The sequence below is a fragment of the Saimiri boliviensis genome, chromosome 3, assembly GCF_048565385.1.
Source record: "Saimiri boliviensis isolate mSaiBol1 chromosome 3, mSaiBol1.pri, whole genome shotgun sequence".
NCBI classification, from domain to species: domain Eukaryota; kingdom Metazoa; phylum Chordata; class Mammalia; order Primates; family Cebidae; genus Saimiri; species Saimiri boliviensis.
The window spans coordinates 86,711,708-86,731,948 of record NC_133451.1 but is presented as its reverse complement, the minus strand read 5'-3'; the positions used below and the strand labels follow the sequence as shown (position 1 = coordinate 86,731,948).

The window sequence follows — 20,241 nt, the reverse complement described above, 5'->3', positions numbered from 1 at the left end:
GAAACATTGCAGAGCATGAACTATCATAACTCATTAGATTCGTGGGGAAAAGGAGTTATTGTGGTCTACATCATTCCGATGAGGACACCTCAGGGTAGGAGTCAGTCTCTGAATGGTATGCAGGTATCAGTAAGGATGAAGGGTTAGATAGTAATTTTCCTGTGGATAGGAATTTTTCACATTTCTGAAAATTTGGCTTCTTGGTCTGGCATGAAGCCAAATTGTTCTAAATTTCCAAGTCTTTGGGGAGGTGGTCTGAACAAAGAAGACAATTTCAACTGGTGCTTGCGAGCTACTGAGATGAATTGCTGTAGTCAGTCAACCCAACCAAGAGGACTGTACTGGTTTGGGGTGACTCACTCTGTAACACGGCCTCTGTATCCTGCATGCTGATATGGAGCCAGGAAAGAGATGAGGGATAGAACATACCCAGACCCATCCTAAACATTCATTTCTGCCATGCCTAGCTGCTTAGCACAGTGGCTTTCGACGTAATAGTTTCTCTGTTAACACTAGTAGAATCGAATTACATCTATCAAATCTTCTATAAATTATAGCTTATTCCCTGACTTTTCAGTGTCAGATAAGTAATTTCTACCTAGGGAAGTTCACATATGCTGCCTCATAAGAGGGTGCCTTCCAAAATATTTGTTGACAGGGTATCTACCAAAATCCATTGAACTGTTAATTATGGCCATAGTTGTTAATCATTTATTAATATCTGATCATGAGGGCTGGCTATAAGATTTCTTTTCCGAAAGAAAAGTACCCTAAAAGGCAGCCAAATTTTAGTGAGTCCATTGTACTTTATCAGCCATCATGACATTTATATTTAAGAATAAAACCTATGTTGACCAGCACATAAACTCTTCCCTGCATAATTTACTATACTCATAATCCAGAATGTATTTCAGCATTGGAAAATTCTGATTATAAAAGAGTAATAATTTGTTATTCAATTGTGTGGCTTAAAAGTATCATGCAGGGTAAATGGATCTTCCCATTTTTTTTTTTTAATTGATGAAGCAAAGTACTGTTCAGCAAAGTCTATTTTTAAAAGTATTTATTCAGTTGACAGCCAATCCCAAACTAAAAGAGATGAAAAATAACATGATTATGAACATGACAAATTGTAGTTTAATGGTATGAGGAAGAAGTCAGTCTTACAACTTTACATATATATGATTAAACCAAAACGTGTGACTAAGTTCTGATATGGTACCAGATATCTTAATGATTCACCAGTGGAGTAAGTTAAACATCTGAATAGAATAAAAGTACTTGGATATAAGGTGTTTTGTCTTGTAGGGAAATAGCCAGGTAGTCTAAGTGTTACAAACCAGGGCAAACAATATGCCAAAGGACCAAGCATAGACAAAAAGGGAAAGTGACCGTAGTTTTGCCACTAGCTGTGACCGTGGGTAAATAACCTGAGGCACTCACTTTCCCATATGTAAAAGTTGAATCAGGTGATGTATGTGTCCCAAACAAGGAAGGAAAGATCCTAGAGATTTGTAGCTGAGGCTTCGTGAGAGGAGCAGGTGGAGACTATATTTATAATCCATGAGGACCTGTGTTGATGTGATTGAAGGGTGGCAGAGTTTTAAAAAAGAAGACCCAGTTTACATTTTAGGTTGTCAGACATCACAGCATCTTAGCATCTTATGTTCCCTGATTTGTAAAATGAGACCAATAGTGTAGATCTCTAAAGTTCCTCTTCGTTCCAGTACTTAAAGAATTATTTGGATGGAACTTTAGAACAATACAGAACCATTTTCTTTCTTTCTTTTTTTTTTTTTTTTAACTAAATCATGTTTTCAAAACACATTTTCAGATAGATATCCTTTAGGTGTGTTAAATGCTAGAAGAATTAAATACTGTTGTTCAAATGCAGAAAAATTACTAAAAATAATCTTAGAGCCTAAATTAATTCCCAGATTAATAGATTCAGCATGATGAATAGTTCTCCAGCAAAGCAATTTTAAATAAATAAATCCTAAGTTTAATAATTACCCTTGATTTTCTTTTCTTTTATTTTAATCTTTTTTTATGTAACAAACTCTCGTCCTGATATTATTATAATGGTTGTATTGCTTACATGAAACAGGATAAATCTTTCTCAAAAAAGTGCTCACAGAGACATCCACAGAGAAAAACAAATATATTGTTGGTTCAAATAGTCTCAAATAGCAGAAAGGCAGTCTCTCATTGGTTTAGGACATCACTTAGTAATGGTTTAGAGAGTCACTCATTTTAGCATAGTTCTGCCAGTAAAACTTAGTTAGTTTTTTTTTTTTTTTTTGCTTTAATTAACTCAAGATAAATTTTTAGAAAGATTTAGTTCAATCTGTGAGAGAATAAACATTTTCAAATCTTACAGTTAAGACTTCAATAGTATGAGAGCAAGTTTAGAAAACATTTTTATTAGACAAATTATTTAGACAAATTATACACAGAAAGCTCTGTCACTCATAACTGAGGCCTCCAAAAAATGTTTTGTGTGTTTGTATAATAGGCAGTACATCAAAATAAGCCTATTTTAAATATTGTACATGGTTAACAGTTTGTTGATAGCTAAAATCACTGCAACATCTGGTATGTCCCTATATAGCTTGTTGTAAAGATTTTTTTTTTGTTGTTGTTTTAAAATCAGAGTTGTAAATGAGATCATGAATGTTACAAGGGAAAACAAGTTGTGCATGCACTTAGGTACTTGTTACCCTGGAAACAAAATGGTTTTTGCATGATAAGAAATTTTTCTGCCTTACACAGTAGACAATATTTGAAGATTTAGTACAAAAACAGTGACAATACAAGATGCTCCCCAGAACAGAATTAGCATCAAAATATAATATATCTTAAGAATATACCTTTTAATTTCTCCTAAAGCAAATCACATAGGTTGATTCCTATATCAATCCTAGCCACAGAATGAATTAGATTAAAGTAAGCGTATGGCTGCGTAAAAACACAGAATAAGTTCTTGCTTCCTACTTACCACATTTTAATTTAAGGATTACAAACAAAGTTCATTCTACATTTCTAACAAGTAAGAATGCTACTTTAAAAGGGTTGTGCACAAAGAGGCACTGTTTTGCTGTCATCCTTCTATATAGTCGGCACTAATGTAAAAAATACATAACTCCTCCAAATAGAACTAAATAAAAAAAGGGGGTTGAGTTGAGAGCCCATTATGGTTATTGTTTTCTTCTTTAGGATAATGAATGACAGTAATTTAAGGCCACATCAACATTTCTGAAGGGCTCCCACCCCTCCCTAAATATCATTATTGTATTGATTGACTTGCTGCTTTGGAAGAGGATTTTTAACCTTCAATGATCTATGTTTAAACTCTTCTAGAGCTCTATGTGCTGCTGTGGATGTGGTTCAGCTAATAGCGTTTTTCATTCAGATAATTAATTGAAAGTAAAATTATCAAGGTTAGCTTTATACACTGCTGAATAACAAACGCAAAACCTATTCAAGTGTGTTACATCTAGGAACAAATATTAAATTGCCCTGGATGTTTTAATAACAAAAGTATAAAATATTTTCTGTTGGCAAACAATGCGAGTCAGAATAACATTAAAGCAACCTGCCTTTTCTAACTGAAAAGAACCCCTGCACTATACATAGTTCTTGTATACAATACTTTTGTTTAAACTAAAGCTTTATTAAATGAATTGCAATAGCAATGGCCGCCTTTGTATATATATACACATTAGATAGGTGCATATATATGTATATATATGAAATACTAATTTATTTAACACAATAGAGGCTTCTGCCATATGATAAAGTTTACTGTACATAAGAAAAAACTTTTAATACTGTACAATCACATAAAGGTCATATGCACTGTTGCAGTGCAAGAGTAGTTTTAACTGTAGTCTTGACTGGCATATTAATGGCTTTTTTGTAATCCTGCAAAATTGCATTCTCATCTTATGTGGCCTGAATGGTCTTCAAATTGTTTTATAAACACTGCAGGGGTTGCCTTTGGTCCACAGTTAAAGGACACTCAACAGCAGTGGAGCATTGTATGGATGCAGCAGAAGAATGTAAAAAGACTGAAGTTATTGCAATTGTATTTCTAAAAATAGAGAAATGTTACAGAAGAGGCCTTTATGTAAAATTAATCCTGCATATGCTTTTAGTATGCTCAGTGCACATTTCCTATACTTGATGTACAGTATATGAAAAGCAGACTAATAGGATCCTAGTATACTACCTTCTTGGGGAACAAGTTGAGTAATGAAAAAATTTGAGGAAAATGTACAGGAAGGGAAGGGAAAAGAGAGAAAATAATAGAGGAGAGAGGGGAGAGAGAAGGTGGGAGGAGAAACTAGAATTGTTACTAATAATCCTGATTTTGTTTTTAACGTTACATCCATGTTAGTCCCACAATTTTACAGTTGCTCCTTGCAAAGGGAGTCCTAAAAAAGAAACAGTGAAGAGATTTGTTTGATGCTCATATGGAGGTGCCTCGGTCTGGATCATTACCCAGATTGAGCCCCAGGGTAGGAGTTGGTTGATAAGGAATAGATGACATTGTTTTTATAGGACTCCTGAAAAAGCCCCCATTAGGTGCCCTGTGCCTAAAAGGGCCAGTTCGGTGCTCAGGCACGTTGCCAAAAGTGAAACCAGAGGCAGCTTTAGCTGACAGTGTGCGGCTAAGAGTCTGGATCTGCTCTGGGATAAAGGTTGTTGTGGTAATATGAGTGTTCCTGAAATCACTGATTTGCTCCAGTGCTTGTCGTGTTGGCAAAGTGTCAATGTCCAGAGGGGTCAAGTCAATTGACGAGGTGGAAAACTGTTTATGGGGGCTGTCGTCATCTGTGCACAAGCTATTTACACGTCTATGGAGGTGCTCCAGGTCAATTTCCTTGTCATCCTGGAGATGAAGAAAAAGAAAATAAGGTTCTCATCAGTACTAGCTTCGATGGTTAAAAAAAAAAAAAAAAAAAAAAAAAAAAAAAGTAGTTCAGCAAACATGTAATTAACTGAACTCTGGGGTTTATTCATTTAACAAATATTTATTGAGCACCTAGTATGAGCCAGGCACTGTGCTAGGTTCTGGGGGTACCAATTCTGAGATAAGGTTATCTACAATAAATATTTACCTTGCAGTAAAGGTTCTTAAGTGATCATATGCCACATGCAACTACAAAGATACGGAAGCAGTTGATGGGTGATTGCCATTCTATAAAAGGCAGGCCCAGGCAAAATTGTACCAATAGAAAGTATGGTTTTGGCAACTCTACCCCCTACTTCTTCTTTATACATGCTTCCTTCTTTTTCAGGGTGTCTCATTCCAAGTTAAATTTTTGTTCCTTTCAACCACTTACTCCTAACCTTAAATTTCCATTCTTGAAAGAAAATGATATAATAAGCTATTTCATACTAAAGTGTTAGTGACTGTTAAAGTGTTATTTCTTGTAAGCCAAAGATATGTAAGATTGTTTAGAGAGAGCAATACTCAACACAAAATAATTAATTTCTAACTGAGGGATTTTATCTAACACCTGAATCAGTCAATAATGTGAGGTCAGTGAGATATTTAGGGACTCCTTCAAGTCAGGGCACGTGAGTGATAGCTTTAGTTTAGGGCTAGCTTTATGCTAACTGACTTCAAAACCAAAGACGCTTTACGCTATGCTAATTGCGTCTTGGTAAGAAGGCAGTTAATAAACAAAAATGTAAGTAAAACCTCAGATTTTGGAATTGAAAACAATTCATAAGTTTCTTATAATTTGCACTAAAAGTGAGTATTAAAGCCCAATATTTGAGAAATAAAACTGGAAAGAAATAAAATTATCCTTGTTATCTGTCTTATTGCCAAACTCAATACATTAAATTTATGAGAATTTAAAATATCTATTAAACGTATGAGGAGAAAATATCTGCTTATAGGATCTGGATTAGCTGTCACTAGTTAGAATGGAGTATGTATTTTTTTCATCATGCTATTATCGTGTTCCTCAGTGAAAAGTATTTTGACGTGCATCACTGTTTTTTCTTCTCCCTTCTCATTTCAAAACTCAATAAAAAATATCCATTAATGCAATATTATCACTGAGACTTTAGAGGATTGAGATGTAATTTCGTGGTTCCCACAGCAACTGTAATGTAGTCATCCATCAACAAATATAATAATGCAAAATTTTAATGTCATATATAGTAATTCAAAATATAAGGGGCTTGGGGAATCCTTACTTTCGAGATTTTTAAAAATATGAAGTCTTAACTATGATGTTGCATTAATGTGGTCTTTTGCATTGAATCAATGTCAACAGAGATACCAGAAGCTTATTTCACAAAGAAAATGCTACAATAAGAATGGATTAATTTGTAATTCGTCCTCTATGTATTCAGAATACATGATCATTCACACAGGTAGGAAGCTAAAATTCATCTTTGCTAGAGTCAAGGTTTTCCTTAAAAATGATGCTGATCAATTTTGCATATAAGGTGATAAAAAGGAATCTTTACATTACTTTTGAAATCACTCTGTTTGAAAGAATATATTAACATGCAACAATTCATATGCAGATAAGAAATTATATTTATTGTGCATTAAGGTAGATCCTTTTAGCATTCACCTCAGGTATCAGTTAGTCAGCCACGTTCTAGTTATAGAAAGTTTAAAACTTTCTTTGAAACTATCCATCAACATCAAATCATTGGGCAAATTCAGATTGGTTTTTATTTCAATTTGTGAAGCTTTAGTAAATATGACTTCATTAGTTAAAACATTTTCACCCCTTTGATTCAAAGGAAATAAGATAAATGAATCAATATTTAACTTCAGATTTTCCTTAATTTATAAGTCTCATACTTCATGATGAAAACAAGGCTCAGATCACTATAAAAGAGATATGTGTAATTCTGTAATTACTCTTTCAGATATTGAGATAAAATTTAATATGGCCCTGAAGTTAAGCTGACTCCAGAGTAAAGGAGAAAAATTGAATTGTGGATGTTTCTATGATGTAGATTTTGGATTTGATAAGCTTGGGGCCATCGAAGAGCTTCTATAGATCTAAATGTATACAGAAGGAGGCAGTCACTAGTGGTGAAGAGAAAATTCCGATCATTTTTGTTATAGTGTTGTATCTTTGGAGGGCTAGTCTCAGATACATGAGGAACTTACTTACAAGTCAAAAAACTACGTGGAATAAAATGGTAAGTATCTCTGTGAACTGGTCAAAGGAATCATGGCTTTTAAAAATCATTGACTTAAAATTATGAGATCTGGGAGAATTTCAAAGCCCATTGTGGTACATGAAATTCTCAGTCTTCGAAACACTACAGTCTTCTCCACTGACCGGGGATATCCTAAAATGGAAATTGATATTGACCTTACCAATATTTATATTTCACAGCTTCATTTCTAATCCTCAAAGAAAGAAGAAACAAGGACCACCCCCTCCCTGGGATCATCCTCCCTGGAAATGCAGCCTGCTTGTTGATTCAATTTAGAGCCAAAGCTCTCAATCAAGTACCTCTTTTGATGGAACCCGGGAGCCTTTCCTCTTGTTCCACCACGTCTCCAGCATGGCTATGAAGCAGGAGAGGACAATTCCGGCAGCCAGGATACAAAAAACTCCTGCAAAGCTCTTTATGTCCAGGGCGCCTCCTTTCTGCTTTGTGTCCACTGAGGAGTACAGATCACACTGGCCATTCTTAGGCCACCATTTGTGCTTCAGGAGGTCCATGTCACCATTCTGCTGAAGCTCCAGGATCCTTGGGATAAAGAACACAAGCACGTGTTATTACAGACATAGTTATTGGCCTGGTTCACAACACATCCATTTATAATCCCACCTCTGTAGGATGGTGGCTGTCGAGGAGAAATGAATATATAAGTCAGCTTGTAGATGGAATGCTAGGAAATGGAAGTCATCATTGCTTTGATTTTGCAGACTGCATTGCACTACACAGCTTTCATCTCTCTTCACCCATCTACCCTCTCATCTTCCTCTCTCCTTTTCTTCCTATTCTTCTTTAGGTTTCATCGTATAATTCCAAATATTTCCCTCCTGGTTTATTACAGTGTATTTTTACAATCACATTTCGGAGGCACTGATTTTATATGCTTTCAGGCTGCTGCAGTTCTGTGTCCCTTCCCTACATCCAGAGTGATATTCTGGATCTTAATGCTTTTATAAAGAACGTTTTGCTGCTTAGAGCAAGATGCTGGCATAATGTCACCCAGCATATGCTACACACAAAGAAATTCAATTAAGAGGACCTATTATTTAACACAGTGTGAGAGAAAGCCTTGGGACAAGTTTCAAGTTGATAGAATACATCTTTTTTGGTTTTCCGCACAACTGATCCAGTTTCTCTTTTAATGCCAGAGGGGAAGTAATCTTACCTTGGAAAACAAGAAGAAAAGCTGACTAGAGGCTTTCAGAAGTAGTTAAATTCAAATAGGAAAAACCCTCTTCTTTTTCTTCTGCTTCTTCTTTTTCCCCTCCCCAGAGTCTGAGGGTAGCTGCAGACTGCAGCTGTTTAAAGTGTGTTTTTCTTACAGGAATTATTCTCAATTCCCAGTGCTTCTTAGGCTCTACCTGAGACCAGCCTAGCTGTGGCCCTCCTCCAGCTGTGCCCTTTTTCACAGGGCAAGGAAGATCGGGTCATGGCTGTGTGCCTGTACAGAGTGTGCATCGTCCTCTGGGTTCCCTGGAGTTTCCTGGACAAAGAGCTTAGTGCTCTTCCAGGGCCTGCTAGGCCTATTCCCAGGGTTGTCCTCCTGGCAGAAGATCTTACGGCCATGGGTGCACCATAGCTCTATAGGGCGGAGTTTGTAGAGTGTAGACAGAGCTCAGATGGGTGAGCTCAGGTGCATACGCCTTTGTGTAGGAGACACTTCAGTGTTCAATATGGAGCTGCAGGTGGAAGAAGAGGGCCCCAGAGCCCTGTGCTCCTGGGTCAGTGGTCAGTGTAGACCTCCTGGGTAGTCACATAGAAACTTGAACCTGGCCACCTAGGGGTCATGAAGGTATATTTGTCTAGATAAAAACATAGAGTATATTATATATAACAGGTTTTAGTTTAATGTCTAATTTTTACATAATTAGACTTAGGGTATGTGAACCCATATTTGTACTCTTGTCCAAGGTCTTGGATTATTTGGGGTGAGACTGCTTAAAATTTAAGAGAGGAGAATGGAGTCAATCTGGAAGGAGTAAATTGCTCACTTTCAGTGACCTTTTTACCTGTTTCATGTCATCCACGTGGTTAGAAGAACAAGCAACATGATAAAGGGAAGAAGAATTTGTGCATTGGAAGTTGGGTCAACGTTCAACTTGAGTTAAAGAAGAGTGAGACCTGCCGTGGAGGCTCTGCTTGAGCGTTGGTCTCACATCCCTGTCATCTCCCCCAGACTCTTTCACAGCCTCAGCTCTGGTGCCTCGTGTGGACACTCCAGGACTGAGACTGTACTGAAACCTCCCCCACTACCCGGACTTTTTCTCCATGCTTCTTATGACATGTATCTTTCTAGAGTGTTTCTAGAAGGGTGATTAATTTGATAATTGAATTTACTATAGCGATTACGAATATCAACGGGTTATATGTCACCCTTATTCCAGCCTCTATCCCAGACCAAGCCATTTGCATTTCCTGAATTTCCAAAAGGGCATTTCACAGCAAACCGGTACCTAGAGGGCCTCTGTAAGAAAAGGATTTTGTGGTTATTAATTCTGAGAAACACACTCGTGGGAATTTACAAAGATGCCAGCCTATTAAAGGCTCTAGGAAGACCAGCAGAAAAGAAAACTGCATGACTTTTTTTTGACTCAGCATTTCCCGAACTTATAACTTTCATTCCCCTTCCTGTATTTTGCTCTTCGAGTAACAGGTTTAAGAAATATACATGGGAAATAATCTCTTGATTTAAAGAAGCAACTACTTATAGAAATTTCCAGCACTGTGTTAGGCAACAGACAAAGATATAACCATGGTATCAAAATTACTTTCTTGGTCTATTCATGAATGTCACTTAAATGATGTCGGCACTGCTAATCAATAGGTATAAAGCTTCAGTTATGCAAGAGGAAAACGTTCTAGAAAACTACTGTACAACATTGTACCTATAGTTAACAATACTGTATTATACATTAAAATTTTTTTTAGTAGAATAGCATTCATGTTAAGCATTCTTATCATAATAAGAAAAAATAATGGCACACCACTTAAGTATTTGCCCACCTAAACACTCTAGGTAGTCAGAGCACCATTGAATACCCTGAAGGAAAAATTTAGTCTTCTTTGAACAAATAATTCTTCTTAAATTTGTGTTTATAAGTACTTGTAGTTATAAAAGGCAACCACAGCAACACTTGCTTAATGAGAATATACCTGGGCACAAAATGAGATCCTGTTTCCCTGCTGTCTTATTTGCATCACACCATATTGCTCAGTAGCCATGTGATGCTGTTTGGCTCTGTGTCTCCACAGAAATCTCACCTTGTAATAATCTCCAGGTGTCAAGTGTAGGACCAGGTGGAGATAATTACATCACAGGAGTGGTTTCCCTCATGCTGTTCTTGTGATAGTGAGTAAGTTCTAATGAGAGCTGATGATTTTATAAGGGGCTTTCCCTTTGCTCAGCACTCATTCTCTCTCCTGCTGCCGTGTGAAGAGATGCCTTCCATCATGATTGTAAGTTTCCTGAGGCCTCCCCTGCCATGGGGAACTGTGAGTCAATTAAACCTCTTTTCTTTATAAATGACCCAGGCTTTGGTATTTCTTGACAGCAGTGAGAGAACAAACTAATACTCTTGGAAAGTGTAAGAATTTTCCTTCATAGCGTTTATCATCATTTACAATTACTTGATTAATCCATTCCATTTCCTAGAGTGTGTACTCATCATCCTCCATATTGCCTATTACAAAGCAGGTGCATATTTATTGATGGAATATACTCGACACAGCTTTTGGTAAATTAATCCTAAGCCCTGATCTCAGATCCTATTCTTTTTTCTTATGATTGATGCTATTTTCTAATTTATTCATTTCCTGTCTTATTCATTTATCCATTTAATAAAGATCTGAAGAATGACTTCCAGACATTTCCTTGGGTACAAAATTTATTCTAAACCATGACTGTACATTCCACCAGAGTGGCTTAAGTGACACTGTGAAGCCATTTTTTAAATTCCCTCAGTTCATGTTCATTCCTTCTTTCATTCAGGAACTGATTTGCTGCCTACACTTTCTTCTCAGTGGTATTTGGGGACCTTTATTTATTTACTTTTGTCTCCTTATTTTTTCTAAACCTGGAAAATATTTTGGCCTTAAAAATAAATATTGGGCCTTTCAAGCCTGTCCCAGAGGCTGACAAGTCCCTTTCCCAGAAGACTTGATCCTCAGCCTGGCAGGCCGTGGCCAGGGGGGATTTCCAGGACAGGCCAGTCTTCAAGAAGCCAGAAGACCAACTGCCCTTCTCTTCATGCTGAGAGACAGGCTTGAGGAAAGATCCAAGATGGCCAAATAGGAACATCTCTGGAGTGTAGTTCCCAGCGAGAATGCAGACAGTGAGTGATCACTGCATTTCCAAATGAGTTTTTACTGCCTACAGAGCAGGTGATTCCCAGGTGGAAAAGCACCACGAGTTTCCAGCACAGCTGTTTCAGCTGGCACAGCAGGTCTCCACACAAAACTCACACAAATCTGGGTGGCTGTTTCAACTGGTGCCTGGAACACCTGGGAGAGAGAGTTGCCCATTGAACTGAAAAAAAGGGGGCTGAAACAGGAAGCCAGGTGATCTGGTTCAGCCGGTCCCACCCCCACAAAGACCAGCAATCTGAAACACTCTGGCTAGAGAGTTTCACAGCAAGCACAGCTGGACCCAGGATGGTCCAGTTCTGTGGGGGGAAGGGTGACTGCCATTACCGAGGCCATCCACACACCACAACTGAGGCAGTCCAACATTACAGAGGCAGTTCACAATTAGTGAGGCAGTCCACCATTACCGAGGCAATCCACCATTACTGAGGCAATCTGCCATTACTGAGGCAGACTGCCAGTACAGAGGCAGTCCTCCATTACTGAGGCATACTGCCATTAATGAGGCAGTACTAACTATACCTCTATAAACAATACTGCAAGGGAATTCACACAGCAGCTGGGCAGAGCCCATGGCAGCTCAGCAATGCTTCTACAGGCAGACTGTGACTAGGCTACCTCCTTGATGGGCAGGGCATCTCTGAAAAAAGGAAGCTGCACCTCATAACTTACAAATAAAGCCCCACCTTCCCAGGACAGAGCACCTGAGGAAAAAAAGGCAGTTATGAGTTCTGCTGCAGCAGACTTAAACATACTTGCCTAGCAGCTTTGAAAGGAACAATGGAATTCACAGCTCAACACCTGAGCTCCTATAAGGGACAGACTGTCTCCTCAAGCAGCTCCCCTACCCCCATACATCCAACGAGACACCTCATAAAGTAGAGCTCAGGTTGACATCTGGTGGGTATGCTGGGACAAAGAAAGCAGAAGAAGAAACTGGCAGCAACCCTTATTGTTCTGCAGCCACTGCAGGTGATCCTCAGGCAAGTAGGGTCTGGAGTGGACCTCCAGCAGTCCTACAGCAGAGGTGCCTGACTGTTAGAAGGAAAACTAAAAAACAGAAGGAAATAACTTCATATTCAACAAAAAGGAATCCACTCAGAGACCCCATCCACAAAGACCACAGGTAGATAAATGCACAAAGATGGGAAGAAATCAGTGCAAAAAGGATGAAAACACCCCAAACCAGAACACCTCTCCTCCTCCCAGGGATCACAACTCTTCACCAGGAAGGGAACAAAGCTGAATGGAGAAGGAGTTTGGTGAACTGACAGAAACAGGCTTCAGAAAGTGGATAATAACAAATTTCTCTGAGCTAAAAAAACATGTTCTAACCCAATGCAAATAAACTAAGAACCTTGAGAAAAGGTTTGACAAAATGCTAATGAGAATAAACAGCTTAGGAAAAAATATAAATGATTTAATGGAGCTAAAAAACACAACATGAGAACTTCATGAAGCATACACAAGTTACAATAGTGTAATCGACCAAGCAGAAAAAGAATGTCAGAAATTGAAGATCAACTAAATGAAATAAAACAAAAAGGCAAGATTAGAGAAAAAAGTGAAAATGAAATGAACAAAGCCTACAAGAAATATGGGATTATGTGAAAAGACCTAATCTATGTTTGATAGGTGTACCTGAATGTGACGGAGAGAATGAATCCAAGCTGGAAAACACTCTTCAGGATATTATCCAGGAGAACTTCCCCAACCTAGCAAGGCAGGCCAATATTCAAGTCCAGGAAATACAGAGAACACCACAAAGATATTTCTCAAAAGAGCAACCCAAAGGCATATAATCCTCAGATTCACCAGGATTGAAATGAAGGAAAAAATGCTAAGGGCAGCCAGAGAGAAAGGTCGAGTTACCCACAAAGGGAAGCCCATCAGACTCACAGTGGATCTCTCAGCAGAAACTCTACAAGCCAGAAGAGACTGGGGGCCAATATGCAACATCCTTAAAGAAAAGAACTTTCAACCTAGAATTTCATATCCAGCCAAAATAAGCTTCACAAGTGAAGCAGAAATAAAATTCTTTACAAACAAGAAATTGCTAAGAGATTTCATCACCACCAGGCCTGCCTTAAAAGAGCTCCTGAAAGAAGCACTAAACATACAAAGAAACAACCAGTACCAGCCACTCTAAAAACATACCAAATGGTAAAGAGCATCCACACAATGAAGAACCTGCATAAACAAATGGGTAAAACAACCAGCTAGCATCAAAATCAAAGATCAAATTCATGCATAACAATATTAAACTTAAATGTAAATGGGCTAAATGCCCCAATTGAAAGACACAGACTGGCAAATTGGATAAAAAGTCAAAACCCATTGGTGTGCTTTATCCAGGAAACTCATCTCACATGCAAGGACCCACATAGGCTCAAAATAAAGGGATGGAGGAAGATTCACCAGGCAAATGGAGAAGAAAAAAAAAAAAAAAGCTGGAGTTGCGATCCTCGTCTCTGATAAAATAGACTTTAAATAACAAAGATCAAAAAAGGCAAAGAAGGGCATTATATAATGGTAAAAGGATCAATGCAACAAGAAGAGCTAACAATCCTAAATATATATGCACACTATACAGGAGCACCCGGATACATAAAGGAAGTTCTTAATGACCTACAAAGAGATGTAGACTCCCACACAATAATAGTGGGAGACTTTAACACTCCACTGTCAATATTAGACAGACCAAAGAGACAGAAAATTAACAAGGATATCCAGGACATGAACTCAACTCTGGATCAAGCAAACCTAATAGACATTTACAGAACTCTCCACCCCAAATCCACAGAATATACATTCTTCTCAGCAGCACATCACACCTACTCTAAAGTTGACCACGTAATTGGAAGTAAATCACTCCTCAGCAAATACAAAAGAATGGAAATCATAACAGTCTCTCAGACCACAGTGCAATCAAAACAGAACTCAGGATCAAGAAGCTAATTCAGAATTGCACAACTTCAGTGAAACTGAACAACTGGCTCTTGAATGTTGACTGGATAAACAATGAAATGAAGATCAGAATAAAGATGTTCTTCAAAACCAGCGAGAATGAAGACACAATGTACCAGAATCTCTGGAACACATTTAAAGCAGTGTCAGAAGGAAATTTATAGCAATGAATTTCCACATGAGAAGAAGAAAAGATCTAAAATTGACACCCTATCATCAAAATAGAAAGAGCTAGAGGAGCAAGACCAAAAAAACTCAAAACGTAGCAGAAGACAAGAAATAATTAAGATCAGAGCAGAACTGAAGGAGATAGAGACACAAAAAAACCCTTCAAAAAATCAATAAATCCAGGAGGTGTTTTTTTTTTTTTTTGAAAAGATTAACAAAATAGACAGACCTCTAGCTAGATTAATAAAAAAGAAAAGAGAGAATAATCAAATAGATGTAATAAAGAAACATAAAGGGGATATCACCACCGATTCCACAGAAATATAAACTACCATCAGAGATTACTACAAACAATTCTATGCACATAAACCAGTAAACCAGGAAGAAATGAATAAATTTAAGGACAATTGCACCCTCCCAAGCCTAAACCAGGAAGAAGTCGAAACCCTGAATAGACCAACAACATGGGCTGAGGTTGAGGCAACAATTAAGAGCCTACCAACCCAAAAAAAAAGCCCAGGTCTAGATGGGTTCACAGTCGAATTCTACCAGACATACAAAGAGGAGTTGGCATCACTCATTCTTAAAATATTCCAAACAAACCAAAAAGAGGGAATCCTTCCCAAATCATTTTATGAGACCAACATCATCCTGATACCAAAACCTGGCAGAGACTCAGCAAGAAAAGAAAACTTCAGGCCAATATCCAAGATGAACATAGATGCAAAAATCTTCAATAAAATACTGGCAAACCGATTGCAACAGCACATCAAAAGGCTTATTCATCACAATCAAGTAGGCTTTATCCTGGGGATGCAACGCTGGGTCAACATATGCAAGTGTATAAACATAATCCACCACAAAAAAAGAACCAAAGGCAAAAACCACAAGATTATCTCAATAGATGCAGAGAAGGCCTTTGACAAAATTCAACAGCCCTTAATGCTAAAAACTCTCAATAAGCTAGGTATCAACAGAACATATCTCAAAATAATAAAAGCTATTCATGTATGACAAACCCACAGCCAATATCATACTGAATGGGCAAAAACTGGAATCATTCCCTTGGCACTAGACAAGGATGCCTTCTCTCACCACTCCTATTCAATATAGTATTGGAAGTTCTAGCCAGAGCAATCAAGCACGAAAAAGAAATAAAGGGTATTCAATTAGGAAAGGAGAAAGTCAAATTGTCTCTATTTGCAGACAACGTGATTGTATATTTAAAAGGCCCCATTGTCTCAGCCCAAACTCTCCTGAAACTGATAAGCAACTTCACCAAAGTCTCAAGATACAAAATCAATGTGCAGAAGTCATAAGCATTCCTATACACCAATAACAGACTTAAAGAGAGCCAAATCAAGAATGAATTGCCATTCACAATTCCTAGAAAGAAAATAAAATACCTAGGAATACAACTAACAAAGAATGTAAAGAACCTCTTCAAGGGGAACTACAAACTACCACTCAAGGAAATAACAGAGGACACAAACGGATAAAAAAATTCCATGCTCATGGTTATGAAGAATCAGTATTGTGAAAATGGCCATACTGTCCAAGATAATTTACAGATTCAATGCTATCCCCATCAAACTACAAATGACCCTCCTCACAGAACTGGAAAAAACCACCTTAAACTTCATGTGGAACCAAAAGAGAGCCTGCATAGCCAAGTCAATCCTAAGCAAAAAGAACAAAGCTGGAGGCATCAGGCTACCTGACTTCAAACTATACTACAAGACTACAGTAATCAAAACAGCATGGTACTGGTACCAAAACAGAGATATAGACCAATGGAAGAGAACAGAGGCCTCAGAGGCAATGCAACACATCTACAACCATCTTATCTTTGACAAACTTGACAAAAAAAAGCAATGGGGAAAGGATTCCCTGTTTAATAAATGGTGTTGGGAAAACTGGCTAGCCACATGCAGAAAGCAGAAACTGGACCCCTTCCTGACACCTTACACTAAAATTAACTCCAGATGGATTAAAGACTTAAACATAAGATCTAACACCATAAAAAACCCTAGAAGAAAACGTAGGCAAACCCGTTCAGGACATAGGCATAGGCAAGGATTTCATGACTAAAATACCAAAAGCAATGGCAACAAAAGCCAAAATAGAAAGATGGGATCTAATTAAACTCCAGAGCTTCTGTGCAGCAAAAGAAACAATCATCAGAGTGAATCGGCAACCAACAGAATGGGAAAAATTTTTGCGATCTGCCTGTCTGTCAAAGGGCTAATATCCAGAATCTTCAAAGAACTAAAACAGATTTACAAGAAAAAAAACAAAGAAACCCATTCAAAAGTGGGTGAAGGGCTTTAACAGATACTTTTTAAAAGAAGACATATATGAAGCCAACAAACATATGAAAAAATGCTCATCATCACTGGTCATTAGAGAAATGCAAATCAAAACTACATTGAGATACCATCTCACGCCAGTTAGAATGGTGATCATTAAAAAATCTGGAAGCAACTGATGCTGGAGTGGATGTGGAGAAATAGGAACACTTTTACAGTGTTGGTGGGAGTGTAAATTAGTTCAACCATTGTGGAAGACAGTGTGGTAATTCCTCAAGGACCTAGAAACAGAAATACCATTTGACCCAGCAATCCCATTACTGTATATATATCCAAAGGATTATAAATCATTCTATTATAAGGACACATGCACACGTATGTTCCTTATGGCACTGTTTACAATAGCAAAGACCTGGAACCAACCCAAATGCCCATCGATGATAGACTGGACAAGGAAAATGTGGCACATATATACCATGGAATACTATGGAGCCATAAAAAACGATGAGTTCCTGTCCTTTGTAGGGACATGGATGAACCTGGAAACCATCATTCTCAGTCAACTGACACAGGAACGGAAAATCAAACACTGCATGTTCTCACTCATCAGGGGGTGTTGAACAATGAGAACACATGGACACAGGGAGGGGAGCATCACACACTGGGGTCTATTGGGGGAGACTAGGGGAGGGACAGTGGGGTAGCGAGGTTGGGGAGGGATAACATGGGAGAAATGCCAGATAGAGGTGTTGGGGGGATGGAGGCAGCAAACCACATTGTCATGTATGTACCTATGCAGCAATCCTGCATGATCTGCACATGTACCCCAGAACCTAAAGTGCTATAAAATATTTAAAAAAATATATATCGAAGTATATATATTATACCTCATCTATTTCAATTCTAATGGGAATTAAAAGCCTTAAACAAACAAACAAAAAAAGATCATTTAATTGCAGAATTTTTAGGTTCAGCCAGCTGGGCAACAGGTGTTCACTGAGGGGAAAGAAGGAAGCACCTTCTCTGGGTGCTTCAAGTACCACTGTGCCACAAAGCTCTCGTATGGTTTATTTTATGCTCACTGTAGCACACTTGGCTAGGGCACTGTAGGCAGATCCCATCTTTGGGGATGTACAGAGCAGTTGGAACCATAGGATTCCTCAGTCACCCCCGAAAACAGATTCCAGGAATACAGGCTGGCATGGGCTACAAGTGACAGAAGGGGATGAAAGTGCTCTCTGAGTCCAGAGTTCTGTCATAACATTTTGCTACAAAATCTAGTGCTCCTGGAATTTCTATCAGGAAGAACTCACCACGGCCTTCTTTTTATTCTTTAACAAAAACCCAATTTAAAGATTAGGTAAAGCAAGTGCGGTAAAATACAATACACTGCCTGAAAGATGAACAGGATGAATTCTTATAATAAACAGAGATACATTCTCTTCAAATCTTCCCAAAGCACTGCCTCCCCTTTTCTTTGAGACGAAGTCTCACTCTGTCTGTCGCCAGGCTGGAGTGCAGTGGTGTGATCTCGGCTCACTGAAACGTCTGCCTCCCGGGTTCAAGCGATTATGGGCAAGAGCTCCAGACCATCCTGGCCAACATAGTGAAACCATATTTAAACTAAAAATACAAAATTAGCTGGGCATGGTGGCGAGCGCCTGTAGTCCCAGCTATGGGGGAGCACTGGCCTTTTAAGTGAAACTTGAAAAAACACCTAAAGCAAAGTTGTACCTTGTAATTACAAGCAACAATAATTGTGTGTGTGTGTGTGTGTGTGTGTGTGTGTGAATGCAAAGATCGAGTTGCAAAATTCTTAATGAATACAAGAAAAACTTTTGAATTTATGAAATGATAATGTTCAGTTTGGTGTGCAATTTCCACAAGATGGCAGTCTTTGCTCATAGAGAGCAAAGAGTTACTGTGGTTATAGTTAACCTGTAGGATTGAAGTGAAGTATAGACTTCTTGGGGCTGTAAATACTTAAACTATTAGAAATAAATTTAGCTATTAGACGGTGATGAGCAACTGGATAGCTAAAATCTCTTTTTGGAGTGTAGTCAGAAAAATGCCTGCCATTTTTATCCCATCGTGATGCATAACGACACTTACTTTTTTTTTTTTTTTTGAGACGGAGTTTCGCTCTTGTTACCCAGGCTGGAGCGCAATGGCGCGATCTTGGCTCACCACAACCTCCGCCTCCCGGGTTCAGGCAATTCTCCTGCCTCAGCCTCCTGAGTAGCTGGGATTACAGGCACGCGCCACCATGCCCAGCTAATTTTTTGTATTTTTAGTAGAGACGGGGTTTCACCATGTTGACCAGGATGGTCTCGATCTCTCGACCTCCTGATCCACCCGCCTCGGCCTCCCAAAGTGCTGGGATTATAGGCTTGAGCCACCGCGCCCGGCCACGACACTTACTTCTGAGGATTATTGTGCTGTGAATTAACGAAACCACACATAAAGGTCTCAGTGAGCAAGATGCATGAAACGCTCATTGCTTGGCACGTGGAACACTAAAGCTAGACTCACTATGTTCACATGTATGACTATTGTTCTTTCTTTGGACCTGTTCCAGTACATACTTCTTAATGGAGAATTACATGCCCATATGATCAATGAATGATTGATTCACTGACAAGGACATCTTATTTCCCTTTTTCACCCAAAATATTAAAACATTTGTGATCTCATTGAACAGAAACATTTTAGAAGTCCATAAAACCCAACTGCAATTTGAAAATGGCTAATAGCTCAGTCCTGCATGCATTGAATTCTTTATTGGTAAAAATGAGCAAATTTCAGGGGAAGGCAGTAGGGGAATCAAAAGATCCTTCTTTCATATTAAAATGAAAGCAATCCAACAGATTTAGGCCTTCATCTTGAAGAGCTTTTTACTTACTTTGAAGATAATAGCCTCATTTGTGTTTGAGACTCACATTGATTTTTGATCCTTTACCATCTTTAATCACTACTCTAGGAACTGATTTTCAAATTAATTTGTTTGCTACAAAACAGGTTGCCAAAAGTTGGATGCAAATTTCTAATCCCACATAGTTCACTCTGATTTTGCCTTCAAATATCGTAGCTGTCAATAAGTTCCTCTCAAACTTTTCTGGAATCATGGCCCGTAGGTGGATTCATACTGAACCAAACTGTAAAAATGTTACTGGTTACTGGTTATCTAAGAAAAATGACACTTGCCTTTTTAGTCATTTCT

The 20,241-nt window shown here is 38.3% G+C and overlaps 1 protein-coding gene across 4 annotated transcripts in view; it reads right to left on the bottom strand.

The window, feature by feature from the left end:
* Positions 1 to 20,241, bottom strand: part of GRID2 (glutamate ionotropic receptor delta type subunit 2) — a 1,500,723-nt gene that overhangs the window by 34,092 nt on the left and 1,446,390 nt on the right. For 3 of the 4 annotated variants that reach the window (XM_003924021.4, XM_074396449.1, XM_074396450.1), the window contains 2 exons: positions 7,506 to 7,746; positions 2,148 to 4,894 (listed from right to left, as the gene is read on the bottom strand). In XM_003924021.4, coding sequence (XP_003924070.1) covers positions 4,472 to 4,894; positions 7,506 to 7,746 — 664 coding nt within the window. In that variant the 3' untranslated portion in view covers positions 2,148 to 4,471. Of the gene's footprint in view, positions 1 to 2,147; positions 4,895 to 7,505; positions 7,747 to 20,241 lie in introns of those variants that run through there. The other variant, XM_074396451.1, reaches the window with a different exon arrangement.